This window comes from Haliotis rubra, unplaced genomic scaffold (assembly GCF_003918875.1).
Source record: "Haliotis rubra isolate DU_JTF1 unplaced genomic scaffold, ASM391887v1 Scf102, whole genome shotgun sequence".
NCBI classification, from domain to species: Eukaryota; Metazoa; Mollusca; class Gastropoda; order Lepetellida; family Haliotidae; genus Haliotis; species Haliotis rubra.
Window position 1 is genome coordinate 1,872,991 of NW_025764915.1, and position 18,880 is coordinate 1,891,870.

Below are 18,880 nucleotides of genomic sequence, written 5' to 3' on the forward strand. Positions count from 1 at the left end.
TCATGTTAGTTTTTCAACCCCAAAATGTTTGTGCCAACATAACAAATGAGTGAGTGAGCGAGTGAGTTTAGTTTTACGCCGCACTCAGCAATATTCCAGCTATATGGCAGCGGTCTGTACATAATTGAGTCTGGACCACACAATCCAGTGATCAACAGCATGAACATCGATCTGCGCAATGGGGAACCAATGACATGTGTCAACCAAGTCAGCGAGCCTGACCACCTGATCCTGTTAGTCGTGTGATGTCAGTACAGTTACTTACCTCGCTGTGACTCCAGCTGGGCCAGTTCTGGCTGGCTCAAACTGCCCTCGGCACCAAACACAAACCTCTGTGATACCTGGGGGGAACTGAACGCAAAAGACACCTGACACACTTGTCACTTATAGTCAAAAACCGAACATAGATAGATCAAGACACACTTGTCACTTATAGTCAAAAACCGAACATAGATAGATCAAGACACACTTGTCACAGAACATAGACCAACACACACTTGTCACTTATCGGCAAACAGAGAACACTCATTACAACACATTTGTCACTTATAGCCAGGGAACACATATTATGACACACTTGTCACTTATAGCCAGGGAACACATATCATAACACATCTGTCACTTATAGCCAGGGAACACATATTATGACACACTTGTCACTTATAGCCAGGGAACACATATTATGACACATTTGTCACTTATAGCCAGGGAACACATATTACAACACATTTGTCACTTATAGCCAGGGAACACATATTATGACACACTTGTCACTTATAGCCATGGAACACATATTATAAAACATTTGTCACTTATAGCCAGGGAACACATATTATGAGACACTTGTCACTTATAGTCAGAGAATATAGAACACACATCATGACACTCTAAGGAGATTAACTTGGCACCCAGGGGGTTAAAATGAAAGATTTATCCACAATCTGGAATCAGAATAATTTGTCTGCTCACTTCAGGGCCTCTGCAAAGCCATCAGCTCGTCTCGGCACAGAGAGCGTGGGCGTGCTCGGCACCGTACAGTCCTCCTCTTCAAATGGTCCTGGCTGACCCTGGTCACACGCAAAAGTAAATACAGATTAAACATTCTGGGATGATTCATTCATGAATTGCAATATTAACAATGACACCGTTTAATGTGTGTAGTCGCAAGGAGTGAAAGCTGGTATTATGTCATGTACAGAAAAGTGACTTTGTGATTTAATAATATTATTGGCATGATCTAAGAGGGTGTTAGTCCTGTTGAAGCATGAGGTGAAATCATGACATGAGTTAGTCTGATGAAGATACTTTGTCACAAGAACTGGTGCCTACTGCAAAGCAATCTAGTTTAACATAGTCAGTAGGAGGGAAGCAGCTCAGAGCAGTAAGCAGCCTTGACTTGGATTACCGTGGGAGCAACTGCTAAATCTACAAACATATCATTTTTCAAGTAAAATTTATATTTTTATACTTATCCTGACTCATGATCTTTTGCTTATCTCCCTTTCCTTTTCGAATGGTAATGGAACACTTGAATCCGTTGAAGTTCCATAGCGGACTTAAAAATACACTCACCCACGAGTTACCTCCCTTTTGCCCTTTTCCCGCGTAAACAGTCATGTGACCAGCCTTACTTGTCACTCTCTCCTGATTTTCTGCCCATGCACTTGGATCTGCTGTGAAATCCAAAGTGTCTTCAGCGGGGAGGTTGGGAGGGCTTCTCGTCATGAGTCAGGATAAGTATAAAAATATCAATTTTACTTGAAAAATTACATATTTTTTCTTATCCTGACTCATGATCTTTTGCTTATAGAATCCGACGGATTGGTGGTGGGTCAAGCCACTTCGTGGATTCATCAGCTGTCCTTAGATACATCCTGTATCCCCCTCATGGGAACTGCGAAACAGCATTTCCGTGATCCTATTCTTCCAACTTCTGTTACTACTCAGTGGGACCACTTTCTTGTCTTACTTCAGTCTCAGACAGGTTGAATCATGTTGATTCATGTGGCTACAGATAAACTAGTATCTTCTTATTACTAGATATCTTATAACAACCCATAGATTATGATAAGATCTTTATCATAAATGAGTTGCGACCCCTTGATGTACAGGTAAGATCTTTACCCGTACAGGATCTTTAATCACTCATGCTAGCCTGTCCTAGACTGTGCGCATGGACTTTCAAACTAATACTTTTCCTTAGTAAAAGTTATCAACAAGTCAACGTGATAAAGGGTGAGATTTTCCCACTCAGTGCCTTTGAGGAACCGTTAGTTGCTATGCTACAACGAGAGGCCCAAATTGGTGAATGCCTGAGACGTCTTCAGTGGCTATGTCTCGGAGGTAGTGGTTGGCAAACACTGTGTCCGATTTCCAAAAGCAGCCCTCCATAATTGCTGGTATAGAGCAATTACCGTGCAGAGCCAGTGTTGATGCCAGGGGTGCTCTAACTTCGTGTGGGTTGGAAGCTCTAGGAGGTTCTAGTCCTGCTGCTTTATAGGCTCTCAATATGACGGCTCTCATCCAGAACGATATCGTCGTTCTTGAGACTTCTGCTGATGTCTCTGTTGATAATGGGATGAACAGGCACTTGAATTTTCGTCTCCTTGTCTAAGTCTTTTGAAGATATATCTTCAGGGCTCTGAACGGACACAAGGATAGGTCTTCTATATCCTCTGGGCCTAGGATTGTAGATAGCGCTGGTACGTAGAACTTTCTAACCAGGTAGTTTGTTCTTGGCAATGAAGTCCCATCTAAGTCCTAGATGTACTGCAGCATGTTGCCCCGTATTGAATCTGGTTTGACCAAAGTCCAGCGCATGTATCTCTGATATTCGAGCTGCCGTGGCTAGCGCAAGCAGGTACAGAGTCTTTTGTGTCAGCAGCTTGAGTGTAGTCTGGTCTAGAGGTTCGTAGGCATCACTGGTAAAATGACGTAGAATTACATTCAGATCCCAGGCCGGAGCTCTGAACTTCTTTTGCTGGTCCTCCAGTTTAAAAGACCTAAGCAGGGCAAGTAATTCTGGTACTTTCGTCAACTTGATGCCTGTTTTCATGGTAATGCCTGTACTGATGGCAGCGAGGTATGTAGATAATATCAAATCTTTCAGATGTCTAGTCTGTCTCAAATGACACAGGTATTCCGCCACTTGTGGATGAGTAGCTTTCATTGCAATGAAGCCTTTCCGCCTTGCATAAGTCTCAAACTTCAGCCACTTGTCATCATACATGTTACAAGTAGATCTGCGTAACGCTAGCGTTACTGCCTTGGCTGCCCTGGCGGAGGATCCTCTTTTCTTCAAACATGTTTTGATACGGTCCACACGTGTAGCTGGAACAGTGTCGGGTTCCTGTGGACTTGCTTGGTGTGCGGATGTATGAGCAGGTTCGGCTGGTCTGGTAACTTGATTGTTGGGCATCCGAAATCTTCTATTAGGTCTAATCATACTCTGGCTGGCCAGTATGGCGCAACCAAAGTCAGTTGTAGCGCCTGTGTCTGTTTGATCTTCAGCAGAACCTTCGGTAGTAATATCGGGGGGGAAACGCGTAATCGTTTAGTCCTTCCCATGATATGCTCAGTACATCTGTTGCCCAGGCTTGAGGAATTGGAACTGGTGAGACAAACGTCTGTAGTTGCTTGTTGGAACCTCGTGGCAAACAGGTCTATGCAAGGGGACCCTATTTCCCTTATGATGAGCAGGAATGCTTCTGGATGGAGCATCCATTCCGTAGGTGAGGGGTGCAGTGGTCGGAGAGAGCGTCTGCAAGCACGTTCTTGGCTCCGGGTATGTGACACCCCTTTATCCAGATGTTTGCTTCCTCCGTTATGTAGAACAACTGGAATATGAGCTATAGAAGGCTTGGAGACCTTGTGGTTCCTTGCCAATTTATGGAGAATGCCACTGTAGAGTTGTCCGTGTGGACCATCAGCATTTTGTTGATCAGCGAGCTCGACCAAAGTTGTAAGGCGTTGATCACGGCTTTTTTTTTCATCTCCAGCAGATTGATGTGAAGATGCTGCTCTATTTTGGACCAACTCCCTGATGCAACTTGATTGCTGAGATGTGCACCCCAGCCTTGTATTGAAGCGTCTACGTAGAGATGTGTGTCGAAGGATGGCTCTTGTAAATAGGTCCCTCCGCAAACGTTCGACCTGTGTCCACTAGTGTTGGGAATTGGTTGAAATCTCACAATTGATGATTGCTTCATTACCAACGAACAATCATCGAAAAAGATTGGTTATCGTCATTTTTCAGATTTTCCTATCCAGGTTGTTATTGCAGATATGTATAACATGATGCAACTTGCTACTTTAAAGTGATGACTGATATATCATGAACATAAACTTCCCGGAGTCTTCGAGAAACATTCAGTCATGGCTTTTCAGTTAGTGAAGTGAGTTTTCTAAGAATTAAACACATTTTCAGGCCCTGACAACTTCTAAGATATGTTCCATTGTCAAGTTTTTCAAAGACTAAAACAGAAGTTCCAAAATTGTTTATGTTTGATTATGAGAATTGTGATCGATTGCTTGGTCGTTTGGTCACTGTGACCAATCTTCGATTATTTCAATTAATCGGAACACCACTAGTGTCCACCACATTAGATACCTCTTGAGGTTGTCTGGCAGCAAGATTGGGTCGACGTTGTCTAGATGTTTTGTCAGGAACCGTTGCAGCGGTCTTAGTTGTAACCTTCCTGTGAGAGTCAAGTCCTGTGCCGAGGTTATTAGACCGAGTAGAACTTGCCATGATCGTAGTGTTAACTGAGAGATGACTGCTAGTAGAATCATGGCTTGTATCTTGACTCAACGATCTTCTGGGACGACAATATGATTCTGTGTTGTGATAAACCTTATCCCCAGAAATTGTAGATCTGGTTTTGGTTCCAACTCTGACTTCATAAGGTTCACCAGCAATCCTAGTTGACTGAGCAACTTGATCGTAAAGTTCAGCTGTAGTCTGAGAATTTCGGTAAACCTGAATTCCGTCGTCCAAGTAGAAGGCATTGCGTAGACCTCGATGATGTAGATATGCGACTATAGGCTTGGTTACTCGCGTGAATAGCCACGGAACCGAAGATATTCTAAACGGTAGGACGTTCCACTGGAAGTGCTGCCCTCTGAATAGGAATCGTAGATACTTTCTTGATTGCGGATGTATGGGGATGTGTAGGTACGCATCCTGCAGGTCTATGCTGGCCATGTAATCTGCTGGACGGACGAGTAGTCTGAGTTGAGGTAGGTGGATCATTCTGAACTTCTCTGGTTTCAGTAGATAGTCTTTGTTGAATTTGTGCATGTTGTAAATCAGTCTGAACTTCTCCTTGGAGTTCTTCTTAGGTACTAGAAAAATTGGGGAGTAGAAACCTGGAGTGAGATGATGCTGATCTATTATCTCTACCGCCTCCTTCATAAGTAGTGAGTTGATGGCTTCTTGTAGTTTGTCTGTCTGCTCCTCTGCAGTCGAAGACCATCGGGCTGAGGGTTAGTGGAGGTGAGGCCTTGAGTTGTACTCTGTATCCTTCTCGTAGTACTTGGGAGATGTAGTCGACCTCTAGTATTCCCCAATTTTTCCAGTACCTTTGTAGACGTCCACCCACTGTCGATGGTTTTACAGGAACGGCTGGGGATGGAAGACTCCAGTCGTTCCGAATCCTGATATCAATTTTGTAAATGGATCTATATGATGTAGAAGGAATCTCTTCACATTAAATGATGGCAGATGCTGACTCTGGTACTTGGATGCTTTCGCGAAAGCTGTGCAAAGGTTGGAGGGTACCCTGGATATAGGTTCAATTGGAGGGATAGTGACGTCAAAGTCGTCGTTACGCATCATATGAGTGTAGACTTCATCTTTATCCTTAGAAGGTGACTCGAAGTTCAACTCGTTGGCAATCCAAGCTGTAACCTCTGTGTCTTGGAAGACGAAGTCCGCTTGCTCATCCAGTGTCTCCTGATTATTAGAGCTAGGCCTCCGCGTATCATCCATCTATGAACCTGTATCCCTTGACGAACCTTCATCATCCTTTCGCGAACCTCTGTCTGAAGATTCCTCCCTACGCGAACCTCTATCTGTAGATTCATCTCTTCACGAACCTCTGTGATGTGAGCTTTCTCTTTACGAACGTCTGTCTCGTGATGAGTGACTTCGCGAACGTCTGTGAGATCTTGATCTAGAGCGGCTAGGTGTAGGAGATGGATCCTTCGATGTTCTCTAACGTTGAGGGTTCGCAGATGTAGAATGATGAGTAGGCATCTCATGTCTTCTATCCTCCTCCAAGATGACAGAGTCGTCCGACTCTGGAGACCTTCGTAAAGGTGTACGTTCGCCAACGTAGTCTTGAGATGAAGTTCTCTGAGGAGTAGGTTCGCGCAGGTCAGTAGGTTCGCGCAGGTCTGTAGGTCTGCGCATGGTGTCGGTAGATGAGAGGCTGTGCCGAGCCTTTACTTCTTCCTCGAACCTGCGTTCCATCATGGTCATTATCTGGTTGGTGAATTGTCTCATAAATTGACCCGGGTCAAAGTTCTGCGTTGGTTGAAGCTGCTGCGGTGTAGAAGAAGCGTTCGCGAACGAACGCTGATGAGTTGTGTGCCTCAACAAACAGCTGTCCTGCTGTGACCGTTGTTGTAGTTGTAGACGTCGATTGAGTTGCTGATCTCATAGGCACTTAGGGTAGAAGTAGTGGGGGATCATCAAAAACGTCTACTTAATGTGAAGGTAATATCTCTTCGTTGAAGCATTTCTGATGCATTGACTTACTAGCCCGCGTAGATTTACCCTCCGATATGGTAACAGATGCTTTCTTCTGCGATGTAGAAGAGGATGACGTCTTTTTCTTAGCTTGAGTCGGAGTCAACTGCATTGTAGCCAATCTCTTCTTGGCCCCCATACCAGACGACTGCCCCTGCAACGTACTCAACATAGCACCAGTATTATGAATCTTCGCAGTAGCAATCAACATACGGGTTTGCAGGCTGATTTATCAGCCGTGACTTGAGATGACTTCCTCACCCGATTCATGGCATGTATATAGATATAAGACAAATATTGATTAAATTGTAGATTTGATCAATCAACACAATAAGTACAGCGCAAGCTGGAAGAACATGGCTTTATGCACAAGGGGCATTGGGGGTGAAGATCAGCCACAGATAACCTGTGCCTGCAAACACTGCAAGATTTCATGAAATGTAAACAAAGTTACATAACGATGAAATTATGACACAAATACAAATAATTATTACATATAATACAAAGTAGTTATTGCCAAATCCATACACAGCATAATTTTGAAGAATAGGATCTAAATAAAAAGGATAAAATGCCGTATATGGGACTCCAGTGCTCGCCAAACCATCCACTTGGGCGAAAAGGGAGAGAGTGACAAGTAAGGCTGGTCACATGACTGTTTGCGCGGGAAAGGGCCAAAAGGAAGGTAACTCGTGGGTGAGTGTATTTTTACGTCTGCTTCGGGAACTTCAAGGGATTCAAGTGTTCCACTATCATTCGCAAGGGAAAAGGAGATAAACAAAAGATCATGAGTCAGGATAAGAAAAAATAATGACTACACTGGATGCTTCATATTTCCATATCTACTCTTAAGCAAGAAGATACTCTTAAGCACATGAAGACAAAATGCCACTATAGATCCAGTATGTGAGACAAGTTTTCATACAAGAGTGCTGCTTGGTGACATGTTCTTGAATAACACCATGCGTTGTTGTAGCAAAGGGACACAGAGTATATTCTGTTGACTGGCATTAATGGATTTTAGTAGTAGCTGAGATAACGACTTCTGAAGTTTAATGCTCACAACATGAGATGGATAATGTCAAAATAAGAAAACGATGAGCATGATGAATAAATGCTGTGTCATTGGTCACCATATTGGACAGATTACAGGTTAGAGTGAGTGAGTGATGTTAGGTAATCATGCCTTCTATCACCATGGATACCTACAGGCAGCACCAGCAAGCAGTGGGACAAGCATCAGCCACCTGGTGACCTGATACAACAGTTACCTACCCCTAACATAAATGGCGGAAGATGGGCCCTGATGCTGACAGATGGCAATCGCTCGCCATGCACGATTGGCTGAAGGGCAGGGGTTGGGCGTGGACTTACTACAGGATGCTGTGCTATGATTGGTTGCTGAATCACGGGTCCTGGGCCTGCAGGCTGCTGTTGGGAAGGCATGGATTGTTCATTGTCTTCAATGTCTGAAAAAAACAACAGTCGGATATGTCACCAACCAGGGCTGTGAATCAGCTGAGACATTTTACTCAATCAACGTCATTAATCAGTCAGTTCACGATCAGTAATAATGGGTCACCAACATTTATTAAGAATTACATGCTGAAGTATGTTTTTCATGAGAAAGCTGGCACATCACAAATCTTATCTGAGAAACTGCTGCATTAGTGAAACATAAAACACTGAATCTGGGTAATATTAATGTCAGAAATACCTTTGAGCAAAGACCAGTGTTTATCTTACCAATGATAACAACGTCATTGTCATCCTCCTCATCTCCCTGTTCTGCCATTGCCTCTTCATCCTCATCTTCGTCTTCATCCTCATCGTATTCCCCTTCATCATACTCCTCCTCTTCATCCGAGTCCTGCCAACAAACACACATCTCTCAACACAGACACGAGTGAGTGGGAGCGTTTAATGCTGTTTTACACATTATTCCAGTTATAACATGGTGCGTCAGTTTACCACTTACAGGTAAGCCATGAGCTGACAAACACGACAGGGCTGAACCAGGATTCAACACAACCATAGGTTTCTGGCATGCCCAAAGGTTTGGCTCTAACACCTGGCTGTCCCTTTCTCTGCACTCCTCCCTCGTAACAAATGGTGAACTATGTCAAAATTTTAATGATAGTTTGTTAAACAACTTTTTTTAATTTTAGAACATAAATTCTGCAAACAAATCACAGGGTAGGTCTGATATTTTGATTATGATCAGCGTTTCATTGAGTATTATATGTTTATTAGTTTTCGAGTTAGATTGCAATTCATCGGTCTGCTTTTGAGCCAAACGGACTATAATTGCTGTGCCTTTAGTGACTTGGCCCTCTACATAGACATGAAGAAAGCTCTCCTGTGTTAACAACTGTCTTACCTACAGAACTACCTAAAGGCCTTACATGGACCATTGGAAGACAGCTTGTTGTGCTGTGTGAAATACCAGCGTAAGTAAGAGGAAAGCTCTTAAAGTCATTGAAATATTTTTTAAGCTGACATCTTTACTTTGAAAACAACAAATACATCATTTCCAATCAAATTAGTTGATTTACTTTAGTTTAACACATTTATCCAATGTTTCATGGACTTCGGCAATCTGAAAAAAGAGCTGTTTTAGCTGTGACTGATGGTAGAGTAAATATTCTCTCTTGGGGCAGCTACCGACTGACACAGATCTGTCAGTTGCAGTGTCCCCCTTACCTCCATCTCATCTCCACAACCCTCCTCCTCCTCACTGTTCAGGATGATCACATCCCCACTGTCTTCATCAGCATGCACTACCTCTGCCCCGGCATCGACTGTCTGCTCGGGTCCTGCAAACAGCTCCTGTGGGGGATGCTGAAGTCACACAGTGGACACAATGACACGCTCAGCCTCACACACATTGTCGTCATGTAACACACTCACTCGGCTCCAATCGCATTGTCAGGTAAACATGAATGTATTACAAGATCATGCATGAAAAACCACAGTCTTTGTTTCAGTGGCATGCACCAACAAGGAATCAGATACTGGGCAAGGTGTATGCATGTTGTGTGATCTTAGCTATCAAATACCATACAATGTATCTGTATCTATTAATGACCCCAGTATCAGACACTTATGATAACTGGTCAGTCTTAAGATGTCTTATATCCATGTCTCACAGCTGAACCTCCTCACTACTCATACAAGTTTCTGATATGTTAACAGAATACAGATAATATGGTAGCAGACATACCTGTGGCACGTCCTCCAGCTGTGTCAGGCTGGCGGGTTCGGACTGGGAACCTCCTACTATCTGGGGGGACACGCTTTCAACTGCAACTTCAGCAGGTGTCTGGAGACGTGGAATATTGAACATTTACAAGCTATAAATACAGGGGATAAATATACTATGTTTTTGAGTTAGAAGTTTGGAACATATATCATATTTAGTTGTTGGTGGCCAAGTCATAAAACCTGGCAAGGTCCAACATACATTTATTACAACAAGGGCATCAGGTTGCAAGTTATTCATGGTAGGGTTACCTCCTCTTGTTCCACGGTCTGTGCTTGGTGGAGGTGATGGACTTCCTGTGACTCTAGGTGGACTGTCTGGGCGTTTTCATCAGTGAGCGTGATGGTTGGGAGAGGGGAGCCCTGCTGAAACCGGGAATAATACTGACAGTGTGATTTGTTTCAAACAGAGCTGTGGCAAAATGAAGGATTTGATATGACAAGCTGAAGGTAACCATGGCAGCAACAAGAAGTGAGCAACCATTCCTCTACAGGTCCAGTCAGGTGGTCCATCACTGCTGGACTGATCAGCCTTAATAAGGTGTCTACAAGTAGGTCAGTAGGTCCTGATATGCCACTATGCTGTCTATTTCCTCACTCACTTCATAAACATCTCTATTGTCTGTTAGAAGGAAACAGTTTCAGAAGTTAAAGCAATGAGAAGAGAAGAAATACTGATACAAATGAGAAAGCTGAAAAGGGTAACCATACATTCTATTACATACAGTTGCATGGGTCTGGCTGTAGAGGAGATCTCTAGTCTAAATCAAGTCAAAGACAGACAGAAATCAAAAACTGTTAGAAGAATTCATGTGTATATCATTTGTGAAATTTGTCTCAAGTTCACAAACCTGTGTTCTTGTTCTTTTGGCCTGTGTTTCTGCTTCCTCTTGACTGCAACAAAACAATACATTAAGTCAGTACCCATTGAAGCTCAGGTCTGCACTAGTCAGTAGTGGGTCCAAGAACAACCATGTACCTACCTCATCAGTAGTCTTACATAAGATACGTCGGGTCCAAGAACAGTGATCAACCTACCTCATCAGTAGTCTTACATAAGATACACAGGGGTCCAAGAGCAACGATCAACCTACTTGTCACCAACAGAATTCGTGAGAATTGTCACCAACAGATCAACCCATTCAGTAGTCTTGACGCTGGTCCGGAAGGGAAACATAACAGGATCAACCTTACTTCATGGGAAATACCTGTTACCACTCAAAACCAGAAAACATTCATACAATATGCTTGAACACATAGTCTTCTGTTGTATTTGTTGACTGGATTACTAATCCTGTTAAATCTCAATGACTGAATGTCTGGGCAAAACAATCAGCCATGATGTAGATATCATGGGCCTCATCCCCAACAACCAGGCCACTCAGTCCGAGCAGTGGATGTACTTCAAGCAGCATGGTTTACTTGGGACTTATTGTAATGTATGTCCCCTTATGGACAACTATTGAGGTTGACAGTCATGAACCTGTACAAGCATGAAGTATGTGAAGTCTGCTGCCCACCTATCTGTGTCCTCCCTCTGTCGCTTCCCTAGCGACTGACTAGCTGCACTGTCTGCCACTGTCCCTGATGACGTGGATGGCAGGTGGGGAGACACTGGCGTCACCTGTGTCTGCTGCTGTGGCTGCTGCTGCTGCTGTATCTGTGACTGCATCAACTCCAAAGCGGCAGCTGGTGATGACTCTTCCACAAGGTCTGTGGACATGTCTACTACAGAAGATGAAATCTTTCAGACATATTGGAAAGAAGGGAAAGGGAAAGAAGGGAAAGTGTCATGGCAGAACTGAGCAAATAGTTCAGAAAAATACATGAGCATCACATCATCTTAATCAAACAGAAACATCATCAGTCCATAAGTCAGACTGATATTGTTCATCATCTACTGTCGAGACAGACAGACAAGGCCAAGCCATGTCATAAAAACCAAACCTTGTAGCCCTGATGTGAGCATCAAACTATGCACAGCAATATAATGACATGTATGAATCTAATCACTGAACTTAGGCACCCAATCATGATAGTAATAAATCTAATGACAAGCATGGGTTTCTGAAGACCAATGTCTACTATGATCTTTACAGGGGTCAATCTTGCAGTAAGAGATTACCGTAATCACAGAGAGACATGTCTTAACGTGACTCCTTGCAACAAACAAAATCTAGTCCTTCAATGGAAATGGGCCCCACACTGTGGCCATCAATCTGCATGCATGTCCTCACCAGGCTGGGTCTGCTCGATCTGTGGTGCAACTATCTGGACCTGCTGGGGTCGTCCTGGGACACTGACAGACGGGATGGGCGTGACTGCTGGTCCGGAGGAAGATGTAGACGGAAGGTCATCTGCAAGGATAGGATGTCATGAACTTGATCTCAGTCTCAATATTATTGTCCTTGTTCTGAAGACAATGATGTGATCATAAACTTTGTCTCATCAAGCATATTTGAAACAAACTTTCATAACAACAAATGAAATATTTTGATTTTGGTGAAAATCCTGATCACTGAGATTCGAACATTGCTACTCACCATCCACATCCTGTGATGTGAGTGTTGTGGGCATGACTGTAGCAGTAGGTGTTGCAGTGGATGTAGAGGCCACAGACGTTGCTGCGATGGCCATAGGTCGGATGCTAGCTGTGGCTTTCGCTGCAGCTGAGCTGTGAGGGATGGGTGTGGCCTGACCCACACTGGTAGTGCCTGTAGCCATCGGCTTGATGTTGGCCATCTTGGGAGCCTGGTCAGACGTGGATGTGCTGGACAGAGAGGAGATCATGTGATGAGAACACGAAGCACACACATCAGTATCATAATAGTTGGTACAACTGCTTTTCAACAAAGAAAACTTTCACTGGAAAATGCAATGTTTGTTCTTCCAAACTGGGGAACAGTAACCGATGAGATAACTGTGTGTCGACTGTCGTTGGAATGGTGTTGCTACTCACCTGGGTGGGGTGGTAGCGGCAGGTCGTGTGACGATGGAGGCAGGCTGGCTGATGTGTTTTTGCTGGGACTCAAGCTGTTTCTGCAGAGCAGCGATCTGTACAATAAAATAAGTGAAAAACATTTGTAAATGGGATATCTTGATTCTTGTTTTATTGATAGAATATAAGTGGAACAAGTCTCGCCTTAGCCTGTAGTGTACAGCAGTTTATTACCCATGTGGTACTATGTAAACAGGTTTTATCACGAACTGTGTCATGTGATCAAGACCTGCCAACAGATCGTGTATACCAACTCCACGATATTCCATTCAGAAACAATCTGAATCCTATTCATATACTGAGAGGTTATCTCTCACCTTGGCCTGGAGTTCTGTGTTCTCCCGCTGGACTCGGTCCAGCTGCTGCTGCAGGTCGGCCAGGCCCGGCCCCTGTCCCCCCCGGGCATCCTGCAGCTCCTTCTCCAGCCGGCTGATGCGGCCCTCGAACTGAGACTTCAGCATACCCTGACGCAGGTCCTGTTCTTCTGTGGATAAAGACAGTACTTCAGCTCTGAATTTGATTCTCAGATCCTTACATTTTTAACCACTTTTGTCAACCCTTGTGAAAATTTGCATGAATAGATATGGTAAGTCACTTCAGTGACGCCAGCTAACTAAGGCCCGGGTTAATTCATGACAAACTACTGCCTAGATTAACATGTATAGTGATGACGCAAATCAGACTTGTACTCTTATTTCAATATTAACATAAGAAGTTCATTTATAAGGCTGACTGAGTTTAGTGTTACGCCGCTTTTAGCAATATTCCAGCAATATCACGGCGGGGGACACCAGAAATGGGCTTCAAACATTGTGCCCATGTGGGGACTCGAACCCGGGTCTTCGGCGTGACGAGCCAACGCTTTAACCACTAGGCTACCCCACCGCCCCCCATTTATAAGGGGATTGATTCCATTCACCAACTGAATGCTCATGGTGGTACAAACATTTCTACCCCAGTCAATGGATCGGTGTGCACTCATTCTCAGCTCCCTGAGAACCATACAACTGAAGCTGCCTCAGAGGCTTTAGAATGAAAATAGTCACATTACCATCACATCCTCCCAAGGTACTCATTCACTGAAGGGGGGAAAAGAGGCATATTTTGAACAGAGTCACTTGCCTAATGAGACACCGCATGTATCATGTGTAGAGCAGGACCAAAGCCCTTCAAACTATCTGGGTTGAAGCTGCCTAACATCGTCACCGAGTCCATCTTAACTTCATAAACTTTGGCTGATTTACAACCTGTACATTTTATACATGACCTTGTACGACCCAAAATTAGAAACCCTGCCTTCCTTAGCAGCGAGACAAGTGTATGATGACCTCATAATGTCTCAGTTGGAACTGAGAGTAAATATCATCTATCAGTATCCCCTTCCAGCAGTCACTACCTTTATTACTTGTCTCCACTGTGGATAGCCTCTTTTTCAGCTCAGCAGTCTCACTCGTCAGTCTTTCCACCTGCTCTCTCTGATTGGTCAGTTTGTTCTTGGCGGTCTGGAGCACGCTTCGTGAGTGCGTCTGCTTCTTCTCGTACTCTGAGTTCTCCTCCTTCAGCTTGTTGCAGGCCTCTTGAAGCTGGCTGTGTTCCTGGAGGGAGGGACATTCAAGTCTTTCAGACAGCGATATCAGACAGTAAAGCTTACAATCACTGGCTTGATGACAGTTTCTACACAACACACTGATTTAACTCCATAAAATGTTGTTTCATAAGATCCCTTCATTCTGATCAAATGTCGTCAGTGCTGTTCAGCCATGACCGTATTACAAGTGTGACATCACTCTTGACTTTACTTCACAAGATTGGAATGTCAACAATACTGTCCACATAATGTAAATCCTGAAGCTAAACATGCCCTAGAAGATAAATGATTTTATTAATTTCGCCATTTCTAAAGGATTACAGATATGATAACAAACCTTATACAAACCTGTAGAGGTTATGAATTCTTTGAATTCCAAGTCCTCCTTGGGGTACATATAAGCATTAAAATGTCCATTTTAAAACCTACGACAGTTGTAACTATATTTTAATAAAAATATTTACAAAACAAAAAAACATGTTTTTGTGTTGTGAGACCACCCCTACAGGGCCCTTCAGGGCCCCCCTACAGGCAAGAGCAGGTAACTCTAGCCGTCAATCTCGCTCCTCACTTTTCATGCTGAACGGATCAGACAGAATGAGGGGAAGCGGGTGGCTGTACCACAAGGAGGTGAGTGAGTGAGTTCAGTTTTATGCCGCTTTTAACCATATTCCAGCTATATCACGGCGGGGGACACCAGAAATGGGCTTCACACATTGTACCCATGTGGGGAATCGAACCCAGGTCTTCGGCATGACGAGCGAACACTTTAACCACTAGGCTACCCCACCGCCCCATACCACGGTTTTCCGAACAAAGCCTCCTCTCCCATCAAGTAGCGACGGTTGACCGGCTTCCCGATGAGAGGATTGATTACCTCGCTAACGCGCAAAGGCAAAATGCGCAAATGGGTCTCAGCGACCTGACACGGAGCAAAGGCCTCCCCGAGGCCGAACCTAGTCGCAGAGGGCCCAGGGAAGTGCCTGCCAAAACAGGATTCCCCGGAAAACTGGAAGGCACCAATGTAACCGGCAGCAACGGCGCTCAAGTACCCACAGCTTGGGTGCCGGTTGCCAACGGTATAAGACTCGAAGGACCGGCACCAGTGAGCTGGACTGTACCGGAGCCGAGGCTCGGGTTAGACACAACTGCGCCGGCAGATAGGCCGTCACCGGAGCCGAAGCTCGGATTAGGCACACCCCTGGAGGCAAAACCCATCCCAGAGCCTAAGCCCGAGGTAGGGGTGCCTCCGGCAGACGACCCCAGACCGCCACTAACCCCTGAACGGATACCGATCTCCTGCCGGAGACTCGACATCACGTCTGAGATAAGTGAGCGAACAGAAGTCATCTGCTGCTGCAATATGGAGGACAAATCTGTTAACGTTAAAGGTGCAGATGCAGAATTGGATTGTGCAGATGTAGAGGGGGATAGGGGAAGAAGGGTTTTTTCCCACTGTCTTGGCCCGCTTACACCACTTGAAAAAATCAATCTATAAATTCCATCTAGCGCTCGTGCGAAAGAAAAGGAACCATACATACAGCAGTTGACTCTTTACCACTCATTTCTGTAGGTAGAAGTAACAAAACTTCGATGAACACACACGTCTTTCGCAATGAACGACAGCATGAAAAGTGAGGAGCAAAGTTGACGGCTAGAGTTACCTGCTCTTACCTGTAGGGGGCCCTGAGGGGCCCTGTACAAAAAACATGTTTTTTGTTTTGTAAATATTTTTATTAAAATATAGTTACAACTGTTGTAGGTTTTAAAATGGACATTTTAATGCTTATATGTACCCCAAGGATGACTTCTAAAAAAGAATGAATGAAATGCAGTTTGGCTAAGCAGATGATGTACCTGTGTTTGTTTCTGCAGCTGCTCCTTCACTTCACCGACTTGTGTGTCCCGTTGCTGCATCTGCACCTTCAGCTCGTCCCTTTCCTTCTCCATGTTGGCCAGCTTCTGTCGCAGCTCTGCAGACGCCTGTTCTATGGCAGCAATATTGGGCTGGGCTGCTTCCTGGTTGGCTGACTTGGCTCGGGAGCTCAGTCAGATCCTTCTGTGCCTGTTCCAGTTCCTTGCCAACATTCTCAGCCTGCTCCTTATATTTACGACCGATCTTCTTCAGCTGAAGGCAAATATTTGTCATTACTATTATGGTATTACTTCCAATGCAAAAATATTTTCTTCAGAATGGTGTCAGCCAGTTAAGCTTTTCCTTAAATTTTGAGTAGCATAGAACATGTAGGACATTGCTGTTTGCAAATCATTAGAAACATATCAAGTTAGAACCAACCAGCTTGTTGATTTGCCTCCACATGTTCTACTCCCCACATCTTGACAACTATCCCCACTCACCTGGCTGATTGTCGCGATCATCTCTCCCAACACCTGGATAATTATCCCCACTCACCTGGTTGATTGTCTCGATCATCTCTCTCTCCACCTGGATAATTATCCCCACTCACCTGGTTGATTGTCTTCATTTTCTCTTCAGCATCCTGCAGCTTTTCTTCGTTCTGTTTCTTCAAGGTAACAATCTGTGCACTGGAAGAAAGATCACTCCCATCAACATAAGAGGTGAGGTGAGGTGAAATTGGATATATTTCGCTCATATGACGACGTGCATGCGTGTGTGTGTGTATGTGCGGCTGCTGGTACTAGCCCAGACTTAAGCTGGTTTTATAGTGCTAGCCCACTGAGATACCATGCTGCAGTGAAGCATGAATACCCCACTCAGACACATTATACTGACTCCGAGCCGACCAGTCCTTGTTGTACCCATTAATGCCGAGCGCCAGGGACCAACAAGTACCATATTTTACCGTCTTTTGGTATGACGCGGTTGGGGATCGAACCCGCGACCTTCCGCTCTCCGGGCGGACGCTCTAACCACTACACCACGGAGGCGGTACTCCATCAACATAAGAAATGAAAGCAGTTCAATATAATGTACAACACACTACCTATGGACACTAGGCCCAAAGGATGTCACAGAGCAAGTGAAAGAACATGTGTAATTCACTTCAATCATTTATAAATTGGAAATATATTGAACAAACTTTATGGATAACAACAAATTATTTCGTGATTGTGATGTTTCAATACGATTCTTGTACTGTTGTCAAGCATGAATGTCAATATTGTACTTCCCAACTTATAAAACGCCACTTAAACTAATTATCATTTCAAGATCATAAAGATAACGAATCAATTTCTTACTTCAGCTGTGTCATCTGTGTTTTGGCACTGTTTGCCTCAGTCCTGCAAGACAGAAATACACAGTGAAGCTACTGCAATGCCAGGTAATATTCCAAAACATGCAAAACAAGTTTGAAATTATATGATAGCAGTGAGTGAGTGAGTAAATATTGCTTAACACCGCATCAGCAATGTTGCAGCTATTCGCAACAAAGTGAAGTTGAAACAGGCTGTAAGTGATAGACATCTTGAGCATCAATCCATGTAATGGTGACATCATGACATGCCTCCACCAAGTCAGCTAGACGGACCACCTGGTCTCATCGGTCGCATATCACCATAAGCAAGGGCTGCTGTAGATAAATTGTAGCATTGTTATGAAAGCAAGTTACGTCTAAGGCACTTACTGACTAGTTGACAAGTTGGCATTCAATCTGGACAACTCAGCCCTGAAAGAGAAAACAATGCTGTAAAACAATGTATGTTTGAGAGTAAAAATAGTATTGTATACTTATCTTGAAACTCATACCATTTGCTTCTCTTTACCTAAACCCAAGATACAGTGGAAACATTTTGTGTTACGTTCCTGAGAACAGTAAAATCATCTCACCTGATTGCACCCTACTTAGAAGGGGTACAGTGTGTTGGGGTTGATACTACTCGGCAAAAACATGGCTCGTCAGACACATCACGTCTGTTCAAGTGACATATGAAAGCTTATGAAGGCTTGTCAGCAATACCCCTCCATGCCAGCCATATGGAGGCTTGTCAGGCCAACTGGCAAACCCACTAGGTTAAGTATGTCACTGATAACTGTATTCTAGAATCTCAGATTAAAAGCCATCAAGTGTTAAGGAATATCCAACCTGTGTTTGTGTCTTTCCTCATTCACCAGGGATAGCTGTCGCTTCAGATTGTCCCTCTCCTGCCTAAAACAGTCACACGTGAGTAGTGCATTAGTCCCAGATACACATACCGAGATGCATGCATGCATGCACCTGCACCCATATGCATGAAGAGCATCAGTCACACGCCATTACAAAACTTGGGGGCAACCGAAGAGAGTGTTTGGGGGGCTTTA

The 18,880-nt window shown here is 44.2% G+C and overlaps 1 protein-coding gene across 1 annotated transcript in view; it reads right to left on the minus strand.

Annotated features, from left to right (window-relative positions):
- The window catches only part of LOC124270499 (nucleoprotein TPR-like), a 45,943-nt gene that overhangs the window by 4,232 nt on the left and 22,831 nt on the right, over window positions 1–18,880 (minus strand). The window contains 20 exon segments of the mRNA XM_046705518.1: window positions 266–351; window positions 970–1,067; window positions 8,027–8,220; window positions 8,498–8,621; window positions 9,455–9,592; window positions 9,975–10,073; window positions 10,265–10,378; window positions 10,864–10,906; window positions 11,533–11,740; window positions 12,250–12,369; window positions 12,556–12,782; window positions 12,972–13,066; window positions 13,328–13,494; window positions 14,407–14,605; window positions 16,456–16,647; window positions 16,649–16,726; window positions 17,067–17,145; window positions 17,821–17,862; window positions 18,207–18,248; window positions 18,666–18,728. Of these exon segments, the coding sequence (XP_046561474.1) occupies window positions 266–351; window positions 970–1,067; window positions 8,027–8,220; window positions 8,498–8,621; window positions 9,455–9,592; window positions 9,975–10,073; window positions 10,265–10,378; window positions 10,864–10,906; window positions 11,533–11,740; window positions 12,250–12,369; window positions 12,556–12,782; window positions 12,972–13,066; window positions 13,328–13,494; window positions 14,407–14,605; window positions 16,456–16,647; window positions 16,649–16,726; window positions 17,067–17,145; window positions 17,821–17,862; window positions 18,207–18,248; window positions 18,666–18,728 (2,408 nt within the window).